Source organism: Sinohyriopsis cumingii, chromosome 5 (assembly GCF_028554795.1).
Source record: "Sinohyriopsis cumingii isolate HCF-2022 chromosome 5, ASM2855479v2, whole genome shotgun sequence".
Lineage (NCBI taxonomy): Eukaryota > Metazoa > Mollusca > Bivalvia > Unionida > Unionidae > Sinohyriopsis > Sinohyriopsis cumingii.
Genome location: NC_142965.1, coordinates 72508833 through 72529930, shown reverse-complemented (window position 1 = coordinate 72529930; position 21098 = coordinate 72508833). Strand labels below are relative to the sequence as shown.

General features: G+C 33.6%; 1 protein-coding gene across 1 annotated transcript; it reads left to right on the top strand.

Annotated features, from left to right (window-relative positions):
* Positions 1-13170: 13170 nt before the first annotated feature.
* LOC149799435 (uncharacterized) lies at positions 13171-19790 on the top strand. Its single transcript, XM_089958196.1, has 5 exons — positions 13171-13377; positions 14712-14883; positions 15490-15680; positions 17364-17633; positions 19725-19790. The coding sequence occupies exons 1-5, from the start codon at positions 13171-13173 to the stop codon at positions 19788-19790; spliced, it is 906 nt and encodes a 301-aa protein (XP_089814322.1).
* Positions 19791-21098: the final 1308 nt, after the last annotated feature.

Genomic DNA, 21098 nt, shown 5'->3' with positions numbered 1-21098 from the left:
ACACAGACAAACCGAATAGCTGTACTATGCCTTTCAAGCACAAGCTTGTACTTCATGCATAGAGCATCGACGATCAGCTATAGGTCGTACACTAATACAACACACATCAACAGCAATCATAATAAAAAAATTGTTTTCTCTGTGTTTGTACCGCAATATATTCCCTTTATTTTCTACCAAATTTAAAGAAAGATTTATCATTATATTTTAAATGCTAATACTGATATTAATACTACGTTAGTGCTAAGTGTACATTTTGCAGTATAAAATATAATATCTATATAACATCCCAACATCCCAATGACAACGTTGTCAGGTCAAAAAGAGTGATTTGACACACACACACACACACACACACACACACACACACATATATATATATATATATATATATATATATATATATATATATATATATATATATATATATGTATATATATATATATATATATATGAATTAAAGCTAACTGGAGCAACTGGTGTCTTGTTTTATTTTTAACAATTAACTTTGCCATTCTTATGAACGAAATACGAGCATAACAAGATTGACAGAAGATTAATGGTTTATGAGCCATTATTTTTATCTGTAAGTAGATATCTTACTTTTGAAGTACAAAATGTTTCAAAACGAACATTTGACAAAATTTGCTGAGTAAAGTCTAGTTAAATAATTTTGGGCGAACGTCGTCAAATAAAAGCTGAAAGGAACAATTTTAGTATAGTCATTTGTATAACAAAGTTTAAGCACGCTGATAGTAAAAGCTATAGAAAAGTGTACGAAGAGTTTTGATGACAATAATATCTTGGTAAGTATTTAAAAAAAAAAGAAATACACTCTACCTATGCTCGCTTAGATTGCTTATATATTACTTATGTAAGAAGACTGACATAAACTTATATTATGTCTTATGTTTACCTGTGTCAAAACGTAGACACAATTATTTCAGATACACTAGTATCTTTCAGTTTTATATTCAAATATTAAACATACTAATTACAGATAGAAAGGCTATGATTTACGCCGGGAATTGGCAACATTGAAGTTGCAAGACTATTTGCATTTACATTGCTACAAATATGGCCATGCAATGCATTGACAATTAGAATTACATTGCATTTATTGCGAAAGAATTTATCATTATTTGAATAATTAAACTTAAAGCTATTCACCTTAATTAAGGTAATATGTCAATTTGAAGTTCAATTATTTCGATAATTAAGTATTCATTTATAACCCCAGAAATAGTTAACATTTCATTTTTAAACTAAGAAACTAAGAGAGTGACTGACTTGAAATAGAAAAACGAATTATAGCTACGTTATATATAACGAACCAAATTCTATAAGAAGTACATCTCCTTACTAAAAGCAAACTAGTTAGCAAGACAGCTTTTGTCAAGTTCCACTAGTGCTATTTTATAATTATTATTGTTTTTCAGGTATTTGAATTAAGCACATTTATTTTAAAATGCCAACGTACCGTATTGTACATGTACATATATATGTCAACATACCATATTGTACATGTACATATACTGTATATCAATTAATGGTTGAAATAAATTAATATATATATATATATATATATATATATATATATATATATATATATATTGAAATTTGTCTATTTCATTTTTTTGTAATATGCATTTGAACATATTTGTGCACATATTAGAACCACATGAATACGGCAACATCGTCGTGCTTATAAATGGCGTGGCGAGCGCGGATGAGTCGGCAGGTACCGATAACCATATGTCATTGTTTTTTATGAAGTCCGCAATTGTCAACTTGCTAACTCCTTGGTGATCTTCTTTGTGCTGTCAAATATGCTTTTGTGGCGACAAATATCTCTTTCGTCTACGCTTGTTTGATGGTTTCTCTATTATAATACAAGAATGACAAGGAATACAAACTTAGTGTCACAGTTAAATATGTCATAATAAATGAATAACATGCAGTCATTTTATTAGACATATTCTTAATTGACGTTGCATTTTATTCCGAAATGAATCTTCTTACTGTCTAAAACTTAAATCAGTTAACTATATATGTAGAGCCATCGAAATCATGTGATTGTTACGTACAATTAGTAAACAGCAAACAAACGTATGACACTTAATATTTTTAACTATATGTCTCTGTGAAAACTGTGGACGATTTCATTCTAGTGTAATTAACATCTTTCGTCGCAAAAATAGATATTACTCATGCAATCGCTGGTTGAAATACAGACACGCTACTGGACGTGATTCCAGAAACATGATCACATGATTAATGTATAGCATTAATGTCCCACAAGAATGTTACCAATGAGAGATTGATAAGTAAGAAACCTCCAAATTTGAATTGCTGAAATTGTTATTAAATTGACTGCACTTTCATATACGATTCTTCGAATTCTCCTATTTTGGGACAGGTTATTTTCGGATCATTTATAGGAATTTAACACTCGTGTCCCCGATTTGGAACGCTGATTTCTGGATTATGGGAGCAAATTAACGTTTAGGAAGTGCATTATGCTTCAACTATGTCCGGAGAGAGAGATTACCTGACAACATGAGTCCTATTAAGAGAGTCTCCTGTACATAAATCAAAAGATATAGCTTTAACTTCCCGTATATAAAAAATGCACTCGTACTTTACCAACGAAAATTAATCCGATTATAATGAGATATCAAACAGAAATTATTAAGATTTGAATCCAAATTATTGATGATAAAGATTTAGCAATTTTTTGTAAAATTTTTAAAATAAAGCACTAGCGGACACACAAATAACATCACTGTATCACACTATTCATATAATCATTTACTTTGTTGCAGACGCAGTTTTATCCGAATTTTTGTTTAACCTTAACGTATGAGAATTGTTTATTTCTAATATATTCTCTCTTCAAAGATTAAATGCATTATCAACACCAGCAACAGTACTGAAAGTTTTCGCGGCAATTCCACGACAAGTTCACAGTATTGGTTTGGAATTCGAGTAAGTACATACTTTCTATAGTGTCATTTTGAGCAACGTAGGAAATTCAAAAGAACATCTATAAATCTAACAGAGAAAACTCGATTATCAAGATTACAAACACTAGACTATTTATTTCATGCAAACTGAACTGAATTAGCTCCAGACATAAAAATACTTGTTCCTTCATAATCGACACTCTTTATTTGAACAGCCCGTGACATACAGGTGCGTGGGATGTCCAAAGATTGTACAACTTAAAATAGAGTTTTCAAAACTCAAGGTACAATGTACTCAAACGTTCCAAAAAAAAATCAAATAAAATTATCTGCGTTGGCTGTACATAATTGTCATGCACTATTTGCGTTGAAAGGAAAAACGGAAGACAAAACTACTAAGAAAATTAATGGAAATGTTATATAGACTTCTTTCTTTATACTACGCTCTTGGTCTTCGATAGAGGAGATGCATATTATCATATTAACATTGTTAACTTTATCTTTATGGCAACTTCCCCTTTCATTAAAGTATATTGTAATAATATCGCATTGTATAACTCCTCTATTATATCATATCCATAAGTTCACATATTTAGGTAGGAGATTTTCATCTCATCAAAGTTTGAAGTTGATTCAGAAAGCTGGTTATTGTACTCAAGATTATTACTGAATATCATTATTATTAATTTCCATCGTTATTGATATTATTATTATTATTATCATTTTAATATTACATTTTGATAATTAAAATTAAAATAGTATTTGAGTCTAAAGAAAAGGTGCGATGTCCCGAATAGGAATGGAAAATTCCGACAATAACATGCATACAGCACTATGTCACTAATGCTCATATTTCCAGGTCCTAAATCCAACCGTGAACATGATACAAGGATCATCGACTAATATACAGCTGCAGCCAACCTTTCCAATCGGATGTTCCTCCAAGGTTGGCGACTTAAATCCACAGATCAAGTGTTTTTTGTCAGTCCATATGTTTGATCCGGACGATTCCAATGATTGCAAACGTAGCAGTATATCGGTTACGGGAAGTCAGAAATGTGGCGTTCAAATCCCCGGTTTCTACTATCATCAATGGAGAGATGGGGTTAGTTACGATAATGTGACCGAAATGACAATTACTACTAGAGATCCAAACGATTATCGTGAAGGACGAAATAGATTCGTGTTGAAGCTACTGACGGAAGGCACTGGACTGAACAATATTGTACAGGGCAGCAACATTAGAAATATAGTCGTAAGTATGCTTAAAAACGAAGCAAAATCTTATAAAGTCTCTCACGTTCTCTCTCGTTCTCTCTCTCTCTCTCTCTCTCTGTGTCAGTATGTCCATCTGTGTATCTGTCTCAATGTATTATAACTTAGAATGTTAATTTATTCAGCGATGCAAACTATGTGCAATATACGAAAACAGCATTATTTTATATTCTTCTTGTCCACTGCAGCTAATATGTACGTTCCTCACAAATAATTACGCAAAAACTCCTACAACACTTAGAATTAGCAAGAAACTGAACAAAAGTCTTGGATATGAGTAACGTGATGTTTTATCTTCAGGTGACAACGTCCTTTGAGACATCATGGCAAGGGAAGACCTGCTACTCATATGTAGATCCACACATGAAATCATTTGATGGAAGGTATGTGAAGATTAAGAAGCTCTACCATTATAGATTTTTTTATGTAAACACCCTCCAGTGAAGATGACAAAATTAGGATTACTTTTGGAAACTTATTTGTATAAGCTAATATTTAAATCAGAACCGTATCTCCACAATCACTATTGAGAACAGAGAATCACACATTCAAATAGGCCTTTTCTATTTAAAACTAAGCAAGCCAAAGTTTGTATATTTCTCATCATAATAAATTCCACAATCGCATTAGCGGTAGAGTTTACTATCCTACCCCTGAATCCAGACTTACAGAAAATCAGCACATTTAATCTTTTCAGTCTATATAATAAAACAGGAAATGAAACTATTACGCATTATGTCCACTTGCATAGGTAGAGCCAGATAGAACTTTTAGCGTGTTATAATCAAGGTAGTCATTCCAAACCTTCAGAAATGCTGTGAATATCTTCGTTGTTTAAGAGATTAATCTGACTACCCAGAAAACAGTCAATCATACCGTTAATCCTGCAGTTGATGTGACCATTTAGCTTGCCGTCTATCATATTCCTTTACCATCATTTCTGGTAAACCATGATCAGCTAACTCAACCGCCGAGATATTGTTTTGTTCACGGCATATTTTTTGAAGTGATGCCGTCCATGCCAGCGGTAATGTTTTATACAGATATCGATGTGGGCCCTGATGAGCATGTTCTACATAACGAGAGTAGGACTAACCTAGATGCCATAATAAACTCATATCCTACTGTGGAACGAACTTTGTTCAGTTTAAAGGCTTTGGTGGAAGAAATATACAGTGTGTTGAATTTTCTCCTCGAACTGCCAGCGAAGCTTATACAATTCAGTCGTCATTAGGACTGGACGAGAAGGTTGATGCAGACTAATATGCATCCTTCAGTTTACTGCCGCAGTTAGCTATGATAAAGAAACGTATCACTGCTTGTCGGATAAAATTTGTGATCTGGATAATTTGGGGTGTTCGAGGATAAACCCGTTTTGGACAAGTTGAGAGCACAAACTGCCACCCTTTTTCATTCCGGTCCCGTACCCAGAAACACAAAAGGTAAATGCACCCTTAATCAGTTGGGATGGTTTATTGTGAAAACTCAAAGTGGTCATCAATTAGTGACGTAAGAGATGTACTGATCATTCTTATCACCGCATGATTCCATATAGCATGATGCTATTGGCCACACTATGACATTGGTTGGGCGTGTCAGGACCTGTCTCAACAATAAACTCTAGACATAGATTGGTGAACTCATACCTATCGCGGCAAGTTCGAATCTTCTCAAGCAGCTGTGGTCACGGTTATCATATCCCTGTCCGCACCGGCTTCTCCGTCACGCCTGGCTATTGTTGGGGAACACCGCAAAGACGTGGTGTCAGCCTTCCACTGCAGAGAAAATGTATACTTTGTAGTAATATGACGAAACCTGGCACGTGTTCCGGGACTAGTACAAAGTCAACAACATTGCCACATATGTTCCTTCATCATGCAGATGATTGATTTCTTCCTTTCCCTGATCGAAGACGAAGGGTTACCTCCGGGAACTATAAAAGCCAACCGCTCCATGAATTCAGACACTTTTCAGCATTACGCAGGAGGGCTATTGGTCATGCTAGACCACATTAGATGGGCTTTCAAAAGTCAACTTGAATAGGCAAACTTCTCTCGCCATGTTTCATAATTGCAACCTTTTATTCCAACAGATGCTTTACACAGAACGTCGCTAAAATGGCTATCACACAAGATATACTTTGTGATAGTCTTAACATGGTAATGTATTGTGCCCTTTGAATGGACTCCAGATGTATCCAGTTCAGATCAGATGTTTTAACGGTAATAATGACACAGCCTGGCTATCTTGCTAAGTTAGCAAGGAATCAGGTGGTCATCAAATATTCACTCTCTGCAAAGGACATTTACAAGTATTTGCCAGTTCCCTCAAGCATTACCTGAACTGCAGATTGAATAATCATAGAATACTATAGCGTCTATATCGTCCAGTAAAGTCAAGACAAGCGGATATTATCCCTAATGTCATATCATCTTAGCTGATGTGGGTTATAGATTTTGCATCGCTTGAACTTCAAAGAAATTAGAGTCTCCTCAAACAACTTTCAACTCATGAGATTGAAACAATCTCCGTGAGCCTGGCTTTCTGGCACTGTCAACTTGTTCGACCTTTTATGTATGGGATCTAGCTTCGAATAGACAATATTTAATATGGAGTCCTGTGGCTGTTTCCTAGATGACCACAAAACTCAGTTGACATCAGCACAACCACTTCACAATTAGTAGTTTCTCGCTTTATTTGAATTCACCAGTGAGAAGAATTACTTAATTTTCTTCTTATCGAGCAAAAGTTGTTAGGAATCGTTGAGCCGTTGTCTTTCATACCTGCCATCCGGCCATCATTTGCACTTGAGGTGCACTTGACAGCAGTAAAATACTTAACATTTCATACTCCTATTACCTACTCCATTAAAGGTAATGTGATTGGATAATGTATTCAAAGATAAAGGTAAAGTGTTTTGTAAACGGTTTCCCCGGATAACAAGTATATGGTACCTTGCAATAAAACTTTCCCAACCTTCCCACGCATGTAACCAACATCGTTGACCAATGGCTCAGTTCAACACTGGCGTCACCTAGTAGTGATTAAGAGGAGGAAAAGGATGATAATTTATTCACATAGGCTTTATTTTGATTACCTAGAAAGATTCCGTATGTAGAGGAGTTTATCTTCCTAACACAGTTGTGATCCATTAAGTATTCTAGGAGCAAATTTAATTGGAGGAAAAAATATTTTCTCTCTTTTAATGAGATAAAACGTCGACATCGGTTTATTCTGAATAAATTAACTCTAGTATTGTTATGACTAAGACACATATTACATTTGGGGGGGGGGGGATATTTAAAAGATCACCTGAGCTAAACTCTATGTCTTTACAATTTACGCTTTTTGAAGATCATGTAGGAGAAATGACCAAATTACTGTTTCCTTTAATCATGTGTGTGACAACGGTCTTAGAAGATTTCAATCGCCTCAAAGCTTACAATTGCAATGAACTTGTAATCTACAGTAGTCTATAGAAACTAAACTATGATCAAAGATGTATCACAATATTGCAACCATTTTATAGTTGATGACTACAAATTGTGATGCTCTTTTACAGATATTATGAGAACCAAAACATCGGTACCTTTGTCCTATACCGCCATAGGTCAAGCAAACAAGAGGTAATGCATAACACGTCCAAGATGTAATTTTATTTGACCACTTAACGTGTTCGATTTCTATTACCTCAATAGCACATTAACATTTTAAAAAAGGAATTGATTTTCAGTAGTTGCTGTTATATCTCGTATATCTTATATTCACTACGAGTTTGTCTTCTTTCTGCTTATCTGTGTTCTTTTAATGGGGTTTCTTTTCATCAGAACCCCTTGATGAACTTAATGTTATTATGCAATTAAACAGACCAGCTGTTCATTGTCTTTCCTAATGCACAGCCTATCCCAGATTGGTTCAGTATCATTTTTGTTTGAAAATTGGACTTTATAATTTATTTGTCAGATTCATTTGTAATACTGGCATACAGAATAAGGTGAAACGAGCAAATGATAGTTTATCTATACATATGGACGGTAAAGAGGTTATGCCTAGGTCATTTTAGCAGAAGTATAACTGCTTCATTGATTTGTATTAACATAATAGGCCTTATAAATGGTATTGAAATAGTATTATATGTTTCTTATATTTACAGTGTTTCGGGGTTTGTGTTTTTATTGTTCTTTCAATAAATACGTCTGTAATAATATTTGGTTTCTCATGTTCTACATAAATGCTTTGTCTTATTTGCTCCATCTAGTTAGTAATGCTATATATATAATAATATTTGCAAACATTGCTGCATCCATTTATATACTTCTATGAATATGTAATATTTTATACGAAACATATTTTTAGATTGACCTACCACTGTGATTATAACATTGCAACATTGCTTCTTTCATCGCAGCTCTTCAAAATATAATTCTTATGAAAGAGCATGGAGTGATTGTTCCTGAAATAGACATTCCATATTACAGGTTCAGATGAAAACAAGAAGATGCTATAGTGTTGCAACTTGTGCATGCACACTGGCTGTGCGTGCAGGAGGTGATATTTTCTTAATTGACCTCTGCGGAACTCCCGGACTCATAAAGCATGTCTCGTGCAAGGAAAACATTCTAGATGTCAGACAAATCAGTCCATATTTGTACAAGGTGATGTTAAAACCTGTTTGTTTGCCTATAAAAGTAATAAAGCAAACCTGAACATAACATATTATATGAGGATATAAACAAGCAACATACATACTAGTTTCTAATGAAAGTAGTAGTCTAGATGTGGTTGTGAAGTGTATTGGGTGATACGCGCTATAATATTGCATGTTCAATTACTGGTATTATATGAATTAAATTTTTAATGTAATAAATGTTGAATTGCATAGAGCCATGCAAACTACAAGGTAATGATCAAAGATGAATTAAAAACATGTTCGCATAGTGTCTTTTAGAATCACTTTCCATAATAGTTTAAAAACTGTATATATTGCAGAGAATATTTCACCGAATTATCTTTTATCATCAGTTTGTTTTAATATCTGAAGACACTTCCTGCATATCTCAAATTTGAATGAACAGTTTTTATTTTAAGTAGTCCATGACTCATCTACAAGAACACTTGTATCAAAATAAACTGTTATCAAAATATCAGGCAAAGCAAATCTTCGGTAATCATACTCGACATCCACATTGCAGTGAATATGTTTGTTTATGTGGCAAATCATTGTATTCCTAAAAAATATCTTACAGAACATTAAAAAACATTGGTTCTAGTGTGAGGCTTGGTATTTTTACACTTGCAAACTTCAGAAAATGAACATTTTAATTGCAATTGAAAAATAGAACCACCAATTTTATATGAGTCCGAAAAGAATAGACTAAATACGATACTTTTAGCCCTGGCTTTGTTATATTTATGACAATTAGCCCGTTACTTTTTGGCATCAATAGTTTTAGGCAATTTCCTTAATAGTTTTGTCTATAAAAGCATCTGAGTTTGGAGGCTGTTTCTTCATTGATATAATTGGAATATGTATCGAGCACAATTACCCAGTTGTCGTTTGAAACAAATTATAAATATATTATAGTGTGACTATACCGTATCTTTCTTGACAGATCTACATGCCACTTCGGACCATGGTCTATGCTACAATTAATAGCTGGTGGGGATACGAACCAACTCTAAATCTGAATATCTACCCGTCAGTGAAGGATGTACAGAAAACACAAGGGTTGTGTGGTGTGCTAAATGATAATGAAGGAGATGATTTTACGACGCCGTCTGGAAGCATAGTATATGACAATAATGAGTTCTCCCTATCTTGGAGGTAACTATATTGATGAAAAATTATTTAAACTTTTGTAGATTGAAGGGAGTAAAATTTGCCTGGTCTGTATGGAATTCAAGTTTGCTCTAGTACATGCATACGGACAAAGATGAATAAATACATGTTGTCATCCTCGGGAAGTACCACGTTTTAAGGTTCAATGTAGTTATAGAGCTGTCCGACTCGTGCAATGAATAATTTCAGCACTAACTCTCATGTACAGTTGTACCATATGTTATTCAGACATGCTCTCATCACAAATCGAATAGATGAAATAAGGTCAAGGGAAAATAAACGATGCGCATGCAGAATTTAACTATCCACTATTTCCTAAGGGGACGGGAGACAGTTTTTATTTACAAATTAATGCCGCAATCAGCGACCTAGTATGAAAAAATCATACAGAAGTGAGGTCAAAAAGGTCCATATTTTTGGATACCTATATTAAAACAAAGCATAAGGATATTATCCACTTGACCAGAGAAATCAAAGGCAGTTCATAGCAAAAGAAGTTTATGCACCCCAACCCCAAATTTCTACCGCCAATTTTCATGTCCGAATTTCATTTTTGACACCATGTGATGCTCACGGTGCAAACACAGGCCCTTTTCCCAGACGACAATTCTGCACAACAGTGTGTACTAAACAGGCTGATACTCTTGAGACACATCAATATAATATACTGAATTTTACAGTCGATTGTGTGTGTATGTGTGTGTGTGTGTTGGCCTAATGTGTGCTATGTTATCTTCATTTGAAAGAAACGAAACGGTTAAATATGTAAATTTTGACAGTTTCTTCAATGTGGCACAAATGTTATATTATTATTATTATTATTATTATTATTATTAAAGAATAAATCAGGCTGACTCATTCTTCGATCCCGTGAATCACGATCCTGTTTTGTGGGATGAAAATTCACTATTTTGTGTCTGTCTTGCTGCCTTGAATACCCCGACACTCCCCATTACGTCATCAGGAAGTAAGTTCGATCCAATCTGCTCAGCTAGCCTTTCTTTATCCTGTAATACAAAGGATAACGCACAGGGTTCACAATATGAAATATGCAACATCCGAACAAAAAGGTCTAAACAGTCATTTTCCAAAGAGATCGAGAGGATTTTGAGAAGAGAAATTGTGGACAACGACATAAAAGCTCATAGTGTAAAGAAGGTAGGTTAGTCATGCAACGTATTCACTGTTTGTTTTTAATGATCATTTTGTACACTGTTTTATTTGTTATGTATATGAGCTATGATGAACGCATTTCTTTAAAGATAGAATGTATTTATACTTTGAAATAAATCACTTACTTTGGTTACATTAAAAACATACATAAATATCTGTAAATGCTTAGTAAAAAGAGGAAAGATAATTTTTGCCCCGATTTACTTAAGTTCTTATTTACTTTTAAGATATTTACATGCACTTCTCTGTAAAACGTATAAATTGAATATATACTGGACTTAACATAAATCAACAATATGTCGTAAGCATCTGTCAAGCATGCAGCCTAGGTTAAACTGGCATTTCCTTATTAACAACAACATCAACATCATCAACAATATTAATAATTTATTATTATTATTATTATTATTATTATTATTATTATATACGGTGTAATAATATAATATCAGCATCTTATATCAATTGTTGTTTTCGATAACGTCTGTCTACACGTAAATAAGGAACAAGTTACACCGTCACCATCAATTTATTATATTTACATGGAAATTCGTATTCATGTTATCATATGTTTGACTGATCGCATTACGGCTGTATATCTCTTTGCCTAGTAAGGAAACATTTTCCGTTTATAATCAAGACATTGGAGCCTACACTAAAACGCAATGGACCGCCTTAGTACACTATTTTATTTAACACAGTCGTCTGTAAACAAGGAGTTATCAGTCCCGAAATGTACTTATATTATGTACGACAACCCAGTTCAAGTACGTCTTACAAATAAACATGTGCCACGAATCTCGTACAAAAGGAAAAAATGCAAAAGATATATTTTTCCTGTAAGTACATTCAATAGTGTTGAGTAGTATTTTGAGAATAGCCCCAACATTTAGCTTTGTGGAACCTATATAACAATCCAGAGTACCTCCCTTTATAAGAGTCATAATTCATTTTGCACTGAAATTCGTTTATCTTATGATATATACTATATATTCACGTAAGGACGACTGCTTATTTGTGAATATGTTAAGTACTTTAAAAGGGAAGCATCGAATATTTATTGGGAAATTATCAGTTTATCATTCACGGTCTCCAAAATTGTAAAGCACTTCTCTATATCTTCAAAACGGAGACAACTGTGTATTTGCATACAATTCCAGGAAAAAATGCGGTTGAATATGAAATTATTATTATCAAGTATAATTTCAATTTAGGTCACATGCAGCAAAGTATTGTGTGTGCCAGTAAACCAACCTATGTATGACGGTATATGTAATGACTTATTTTAAAACGCTGATTGGCTGATAATAATTATCAGAGAGCAAACGTTTGAGAAGAAGCTTCAGTGTCCATAAATAGTAGCTAATTATCTTGTACCTAAGACAATCAACTCCACATAGGTACTATTGGATGTGAACACGGATATCTCACAGCAAGGGCGTATTTTATGTGTAGCACAAAAAATTGAAGCACGCAGTTATATGTTATGTTGTTTTAAGTTTTTTCTCACTAATTTCTCTTTCGCAAGACGTAAGTGTGAGTTACCCATCGTAGTTCAAGACTATAGTGATTTGTCCAAATTTTGACGATACTATTATTGGGAATTGATTTTATCGGCGTCCATGTATAAAGCAATAAATATTAATACTTCCACCGACCTATTATTTATGCAACCTACCTGTCTTTGCAGAGAACATAAAGTAAGCAGAACGTCTTTTCGCTTTTGTTTTATTACATTTACGAAAGTGCAAAGTCCTCGTTGCACTCATATCCTAGTCAAGCCATATTTTAATTTGATACGTCGCTGTAAAATAAGTCTAAGTGAATGTGCTTTAATCACGTTTTTTCGAGGAAATATCGAACCAATTATGGTTTTGAATCGAGCAGGTTTACTATAACGTACGATGCACCTTGGTGCACATGCATGAGCCGAATCAATGCAGACCCATCCAGTCATTCATTTTCTTACAGAGATACATTACAAATATTACTTTAGATGAGGCATTAGAGGAATGCACACGTTTCTTCTCCAACAACTGTACCACGGCTTTGTTTGAAGATTGGCTGCCAAACAGTAATCAACAATCCATGAACAGTTCCATTACTAACTGTGCTCTGGATTATACGGTAGGTGTTATATTGCATGTGCCATTTGAAGAAGAAAAAAAACGATGTCTGTTCCTAAATGAGCGTGTTATCTTTTTCACACGCATTACCTTATACAGATTTTCATTCTAAAATATGCATCAATGTCAATATAATGAAAGTAGGACATATATATGTATTCCCATAGTTATGACCGAATGTAGAATCTGAAGAAATATCAGTAAACGCAGTAGAGATTATGTTGATATAGAGTACTTAACATGTATCAAATTGTTGCTAAAGTGTATATTACCTTTAAGGTAATCTGTATTGAATAATGTTATTCTCACAAATATTTGTATTACTGTCACGCCCAGAAAAATAAAGATGAAGAAAAGGAAAACTAATATTGATTAATTCCATACACACATACACAAATATATATATATATATATATATATATATATATATATATATATATATATATATATATATATATATATGTGTGTGTGTGTGTGTGTGTGTGTGTGTGCGTGTGTGTGTGTGTGGTGTGTGTGTGATTTTGTGTGTATGTGTGTGTGTGTGTGTGTGTGTGTGTGTTAAATTAAAGGTAATAAATGTTGCACTGATGTAATAAACATATAATATGAAATATAAATGTTATGGTCGGTTTTTTGTTGCACTGGATTGAAATCTTATGTGTGCATATAATGTCAACACGGCCCGGTAAAATAGGTGCCTTTAACACTGATGATAGAAAAAGATGATTATAGCATAGATCTAGGTGGATGTAATGTATATGAGTTTAACTCAATTATTTATCAACTTGCCAAAGTTTAGGTTTTGTAAAATATTTAACATGTACACATATACATATTATTTTATTGTAATATTGCAGTTATAATATGCTACTTATAATATTGTCCGTTTCAAACATGTAAATAACGTATAATGATTGAGTTTCAAATGTTTGTGGTCAATTAAGGTTTCGAACAATAAATCCAATATAACCTCATGAAATATGGACCCCACAAAACAGCAAGTTTCCTCCACAACACTAACATTTTGTTCCACAAATGCTTCAGATGTTATTGCATCAAAACATGCAAATGGCGACATACATGATGCTACAACTTGAAATTTTGACCAGTTACTCGTAATATATGTTTGGAATCAGTTTGCGTTTCTATTACATTAGTTACGATAAATTGTGTAATATGGTATACATAACAATACAGCAAATATCTGCCAAAGCACATACCATTTTAAATGTTTTGAGAAAAAAGTAGACATATACATATAATTAAATGAGGAACTTATCTTTAGGGATATTAGCTTTGAGAGGAAATACTAATGATTTATTGCACATAATGTAGTACACAGGGGATATGTCACTGGCCAGTCTTCACTGTGAGACCTACAGGTCTGAAGTTGATGAAGAAATCGGAAGAAACAGTACATTCAGAGAGGCCAATCCCGAAGTTGTTGAATCCTTTCATGCTATAGCATGTATTAACGACTGCAATAATCATGGTGTTTGTGTGAACGGTGCGTATTTCAATTCTGTCAATTTCATCATATTTTCACATTTATTAAATCTAATAATGCTTTTTGTTAACGTCAATCCTTCATAGGTTTTTCTCTGATTTTATAGTTTGAAAGATTGTATAATGTATTTAGTGGGCACTACATTTGAGATAAAATTGTGGTCTAAAGCGCTCTCCGTTACGGATCACTGCCATGTCACCTCTGTCTGCGTTGGTTCGAGTCACAGATTCGGACAATGTGGGTATGTGAGAAAGCCTGCCAGTAGCTTCTCGTGGGTCGGTGGTTCTTTCCGGGGGTTTTCCCGGGTTCTTCCTCCACCATTAATACTGGTTGCCATGTATAGTCTATATATATATATATATATATATATATATATATATATATATATATATATATATATCACCATATTAGGCGTCTCCGTTATTGTTTATTTATTGGTCAAAATATTTTTCGACGACCTGCATTAGTCATGATTTTTGGGAATATAAAATAAAAAGTATAACACTTAATTTATTATTGCATAGAACCATATCATGTACGAATCTTCCATTATATTCAGTCTTAATTAAATAATCAAACCGTTTACATGTTTGCTGTTTATTACAGGATTATGCATTTGTCATGCCCAGTACATAGAGGAGGATTGTTCAGTGTCCCTAAGCAAGTATCCTGTAGTGGAAGATACGTACTCTGGCGGACTCTGTCAGAAAGATAAAGATGAATGCTGCGGAGATATTCCAATATACGGAACTCGCTTTGTTAACGGCACTACCAAACAAAAACTTGAGATATTTAATGTAATCAATACTGCTTTTTATTGAAGTTGTACTCCATAAACTTGATTATTTTGAACAGACAATCCCTTGATTATTCCTTTTATGCAACATGTTTGATTACTTTGATCAAGAGGAATAGCTTTAAATCTGTTACTTTTAATTTCATTTTAATCTAAAGGTCTATCCTGCGGGCAAAAAAATGCGTCAAAACATATTAACTTATCTTTGCAACTTCGTTCTCTACATATATAAATGGACATGCATCTTTACAATTGTTTTATTAGTTAAGTAATAAAGCCTAAGAGTTGTGGAAATACAAGGTAATTGTTTATAAAATATTCAGTAGCATGAAGACCTTGGCCCCAGTAGTAATGTCATCGGATCTGCCTTTACATCAGGCTGAATATAGATGTGGTTGAGATAATCTGATTCTTGCCAAGATTTGCTTTGCTATTATATATGATTGCCGTAACACCTGATACATCATTCCTGAGTGTCTATTGACTGCATTGGTACGATAATTAACCTTAATGCAATATAGCATATGAGTGGCCGATTTGTTTTTATTACTTATTCTTTGATACCTTTATGTTACTTAGTTCCACCAACCTGACTAGTCGCAGTGCATTAAAAACCTAACCGCTTTATCATGACCGAGCAGTCCGAGCTATCGGCGTTCGTTTAATTTTACGACAGAAAGAATCCATGAGATCAACTGGAACTTATAAACAACAAACGAAGGCAAACAATAAATAATACCTGTTAGATAGAAAATGTCTTTCGCTGGCAACTATGCTACTGTCACATGACAATCTAAATGGGCACAGTTACTACAGACAGTATATGTACCCTCAACTGGAGAGATCAACTCTGTTACAGTGCTGCAGATCTTAAGTGGTACACAGACATAATGGGCAAATAATTAAAAAGCACAGAAAATTCGTAACTTAACTTTCTTTTATAAAACAGCATTTTGTCAAAAATAACTCTGCATTAATGTCTTGCCAACCGTGGAGTGTAAGTTAAGTAAATTGTAAATAAAGTTAATCAGCTTCTCTTTGTCCAATATATAAGCAGGGAAACTGACACGAGCAACACTTCACTCTGCTTCCAGTGATTACAATTATAAAGAGATGTACTGCCACAAAAATCGATAATTTTCCTAATATTGACATAGTTATAGAAATCATTGCCTAAAATATTTCACAATTTCGTTATCTAGTTATCTACATTTTTGTGTCTAAATGTTTGAACCTGCAAATGAAGATATACTAACTACAGATGGAGTACGTAATTACAAAATGCACTTGTTCCAATTCTTAAATGCAGTTCAATATACTACGTTTAAAAACTGATAGATTTGTCCTGTAATTCATGAACTTTTAAATTTCATAAATCGTCTAGTGCAGCTAAATATCCTCATTATTTGCTGTATCATTTGAAGCATATAGTACCTAATATGTCAATCATGTAATTATAATTTCGTTTTAACAAAAACGCTGTAGTTATCTGTAGATCCAATGCGAGCACTGAACAGTTTACCTTATAAAACATCTAAGTTTCTTTTTAGCTTGGTTATTTCTGAATGTTGTATGTTCAGTATATCAAATTCTGACAATCATTTTGAAGACAACTTCATGTAATATACACGCGACACGTATGTACTGTTCACCACGATATTTATTGTTCTAAGGTCTTTTTCAGATATATCTCGATGGAACCAAAGTAGTTGAAGTACCAATCGTCCAATTCATCCCCGTTCGAAACCCCTTCGAGGCGCATATAAATATGCCTTGCCACCGAAGTCAAAGATCAACTGACCCTGAAAACAGTTCCATACCATTTATATTAGGAACACGGGTGTCCTTGACGAATGATGGTAGAAACTATGGCCCTGCTAAATTGTACTATATTCTTGACTCCAAATGCCAGGGAATTATCAATGATACCAACGGATACACGTTTTACCTGCTGGTATATATATATATATATATATATATATATATATATATATATATATATATATATATATATATATATATATTCTAACACTTTTATTAATTGTTAGCCAAATTTTTAACTAGGTATCCTTTTTATATAACCTGTCGTTTAAAGAAAGCATATATCGTATCCGTCGCCGTATAACGATACATGCGAATGTATGAGTAGTGAAAGAAGTGCATTAGAATTAAAACGAAATTTTAAAATGCGCCATAAAGCTTATGCAAATTATTAATAAGACAGGTGATATGATTCAATATGTAACACTTACAGTTGTGGTAACAGACATTCCATTATGATATGGTTTAAATGGGAACATAACGTTACTAGAATAAGTAAAGGGTTTTGGATATTCCTAAATATTGTTTAACACACTCTAATGATTGATCAGAAGAAATGGTAACATGTATTATCTTTATTATTAATGAAAGGATGGAACATGTTTCATAACTGGTACATGTTACAGTGAAGGGGAACAACATTCGATCAATAGATGCCAGCAATGTCACCCCACACTTGATCGCTTCTCTTGGACATACAGTGAGTTATAAGATTTTTATTCACAGGTATTGACACAAGACACGATTTTGAGTATAACAAAACTAAGGAACCTACTTGCTTAAATGATCATGGAAGAGTACTTATCGAAGTGTAACTTTTTACTTAGTCATTCACAGAGGATTCTGAAATCTTTTTAAGGTTAGTGTCCTTCAAGAGTAATAAGATACAAATGTACAACTCAGCAGATAACCGTAATCATCTGCATTGCAATCAGTTTTGCAGTGTTACTCCTCGTTTTCTGACTTCGATAATAAAGCATTCGATTGAATGTAGTGTGTTGATTGTTTCTAAGACCTTTGACATTGTGCCAGAAGAAATGATTCCATTTTGGCTAACCATTGGTCTTCGATTGACATATAACAATGACACAATTTTTCAACATATGAAATAACTAAGGAACCTGTGAGGTAATGCAGAAATAATTTTCATTTTACTCCTTACAAAGGAAATACATAATAAATTATAGGTAGAAGAATACCATATTTTGGACCAAGAGTTGTTTTTTAAATGGAAAATCTGGCTATTCTGTATTTGGCCAGTATTGTGGGGTTAAATAATCATGGCTGAAAATATATCAACGTGTAAATATTTACAAAGTCATTTTTAAAATTTAACGTAAACTCATTTTCTGACTTTAAATACGTTGTGAGTCTCGTCAAAGCAGCTATTTACATTAGGATAGCTCGTGTGTTCCTTCTATTAACATCGTCCCACAAAACCAGCAAAGCTAGCTTGAATGGTGCTAGCCAGGGGATGAGTCAGCACAAATCAGGAACTACGTATATCATCTTCCCATGGCAGCAAAGCTTGGTTAGTCCGTACTTTGCTTGATATCATTTACTGTGCTTGTTTATTGTTTACTCAGATCGATCTCCATCCCTTTTAAATTCGCATCCACGGTTAGTGAGATCCGTTCCTAATATGTCATAGGACATCATTCTAAATATCCGCGGATTGAAAGCACGATGTCATACAAACTTGCAATACTCTAACAGGGTACATTTTATATTAAACCATGGCATATACTGTTTTGCTGTGTTTGCTTATAAGTTCCAAGTGTTGGTTTGAAGAAAGACCTTACAAATGTAATATTAAAACTTGTAGTCGATTCACGGTTGAGTTCGGCTGTTTCTGGTATTGTCATGATGTAATTAGTTAATACAAAATGCGCTAAAACGCAACAGGAAACCAAAATTATGACCGAAGATTTACTTATTTGTGTAGCAAAATTGTAGAGCAGTGTCACATGTCCATCTACAGCTGAACAAATGGCATAAAACGGTCTATTGATCAATCTTTATGGTAAAGAACAACTATGTCATACAAGCGGTAAATACATTCGTAATCAGATATATGTTACCATATCACGAGAGCTGATTTGCGTTTGCATCTATTTCATTTAAATGTTAGCGGGGCCGTATCAGACTAGTACAATAAATACTTATGTGTCTTCTGTGGCGCAATGTTCTTATTAATAATCAGAGACAGTTTGTATTCTGACAGGTCACTTTCGTCAATTTGCTATTTAACGTGCATTTTAATAGAGAGGACATCACAAAAACACAGTAGTGATTAATGTTTACACGATGCCAGAGGTTTTGGCTCAAAGTGTTGACCATTCGTTAATAAAATGCATTTGCAATATTAGTTATAGCGGCTGTTACTCCAAGAATGCCCATATTATATTAATCCTATTGGACATATCTGGATTTTCGGGACGAGCATCTAAGATAGCTTTAGTAGCTTCATAACATCAACACATCTAAAGTTAAAGAACACGGTCGTGGAATCATTACATTTGAAACGGCCAGTATATGATAATGACTAAATACGAACATAATGTATTAGAACATCAATATTAGTATATAAAAAATATTATATTTGGACAATTAGGTTTTAACAAGAAATATCTGATTTGCTGAACAAAGTATGTTTTCTGTAATGTTTTTCTTAAAATAGAATAATCGTTATATAATAATTTCTAAATCCATTTGTATTAGGTCCTATACGGTTGATAGCATTTTATTAGGCCATGTGTAATAATGTCATAGAAAGCAGTTGGAATATCCAAGGAATTCCATGTACTGTTAATTAGGTCAAAATATAGCCTATTGTCAGCCTATATTTAGATAATTTATTTTTATAATATTAAATTTTCTCATCCCCAATTTCCACAACATATTTAGGTAATACTTAGCCATGAGCGGAATAATTTACAACGCAAGCCCAAAAACCCACAACAAAATCATTATTGGTACAGTATTTGTATGTATGGTCCTTGCAGACTGTACAAGAAGCACTGAACCTCTGTTTGTAAAGGATATGACACCTGTAATAATTGCTGTCTGCATCGGGACACTCGTGATCGTATTGGTGATTGTAACAATAAGCATCATAAAGTGTTGCCTCAAAAAGGAGAAACGGTACCTCTCCTGTCTTTCTAGTGCTCTTTATGTATCTGTATTTCTCTGTTCATCTGTCTCTCTGTCTCCCTGTGTCTGTCTGTCTGTCTGTATGTATGTATGTATGCATGTCTCTATCATATATCAGTACGGCATATACTATAAAATTAAACATTCTTATTTCTTCAGATATCCATATTGTAAGAGCAAACATCAACTTGTGTGGGTGGGTGTTTATTTGTGTGTGTGTGTGTGTGTGTATGTGTGTGTGTGTGTAATGGAAAGATACATCGTCTTTGAAGTAAAACTTTGAATTAGGCATTTCTTCAGTTACTACTTAAATGTAAATTATATATTTCTTGTAAAGATACTTATCCGTCACACTTAATTAATAGATTTGTGCTGCTTAACGTTATTATCAATCACACGCGTTGATTAGCTTAATATTGCAATTAGGAGTATATGAATCTGACCT

Coding starts and splice junctions, on each gene's coding strand:
- LOC149799435 (XM_089958196.1), top strand. CDS start 13,171: ATGCATGAGCCGAATCAATGCAGACCCATCCAGTCATTCATTTTCTTA. Junction 13,378..14,711: donor ACTGTGCTCTGGATTATACG/GTAGGTGTTATA, acceptor CACATAATGTAG/TACACAGGGGATATGTCACT. Junction 15,681..17,363: donor AAAAACTTGAGATATTTAAT/GTAATCAATACT, acceptor GGTCTTTTTCAG/ATATATCTCGATGGAACCAA.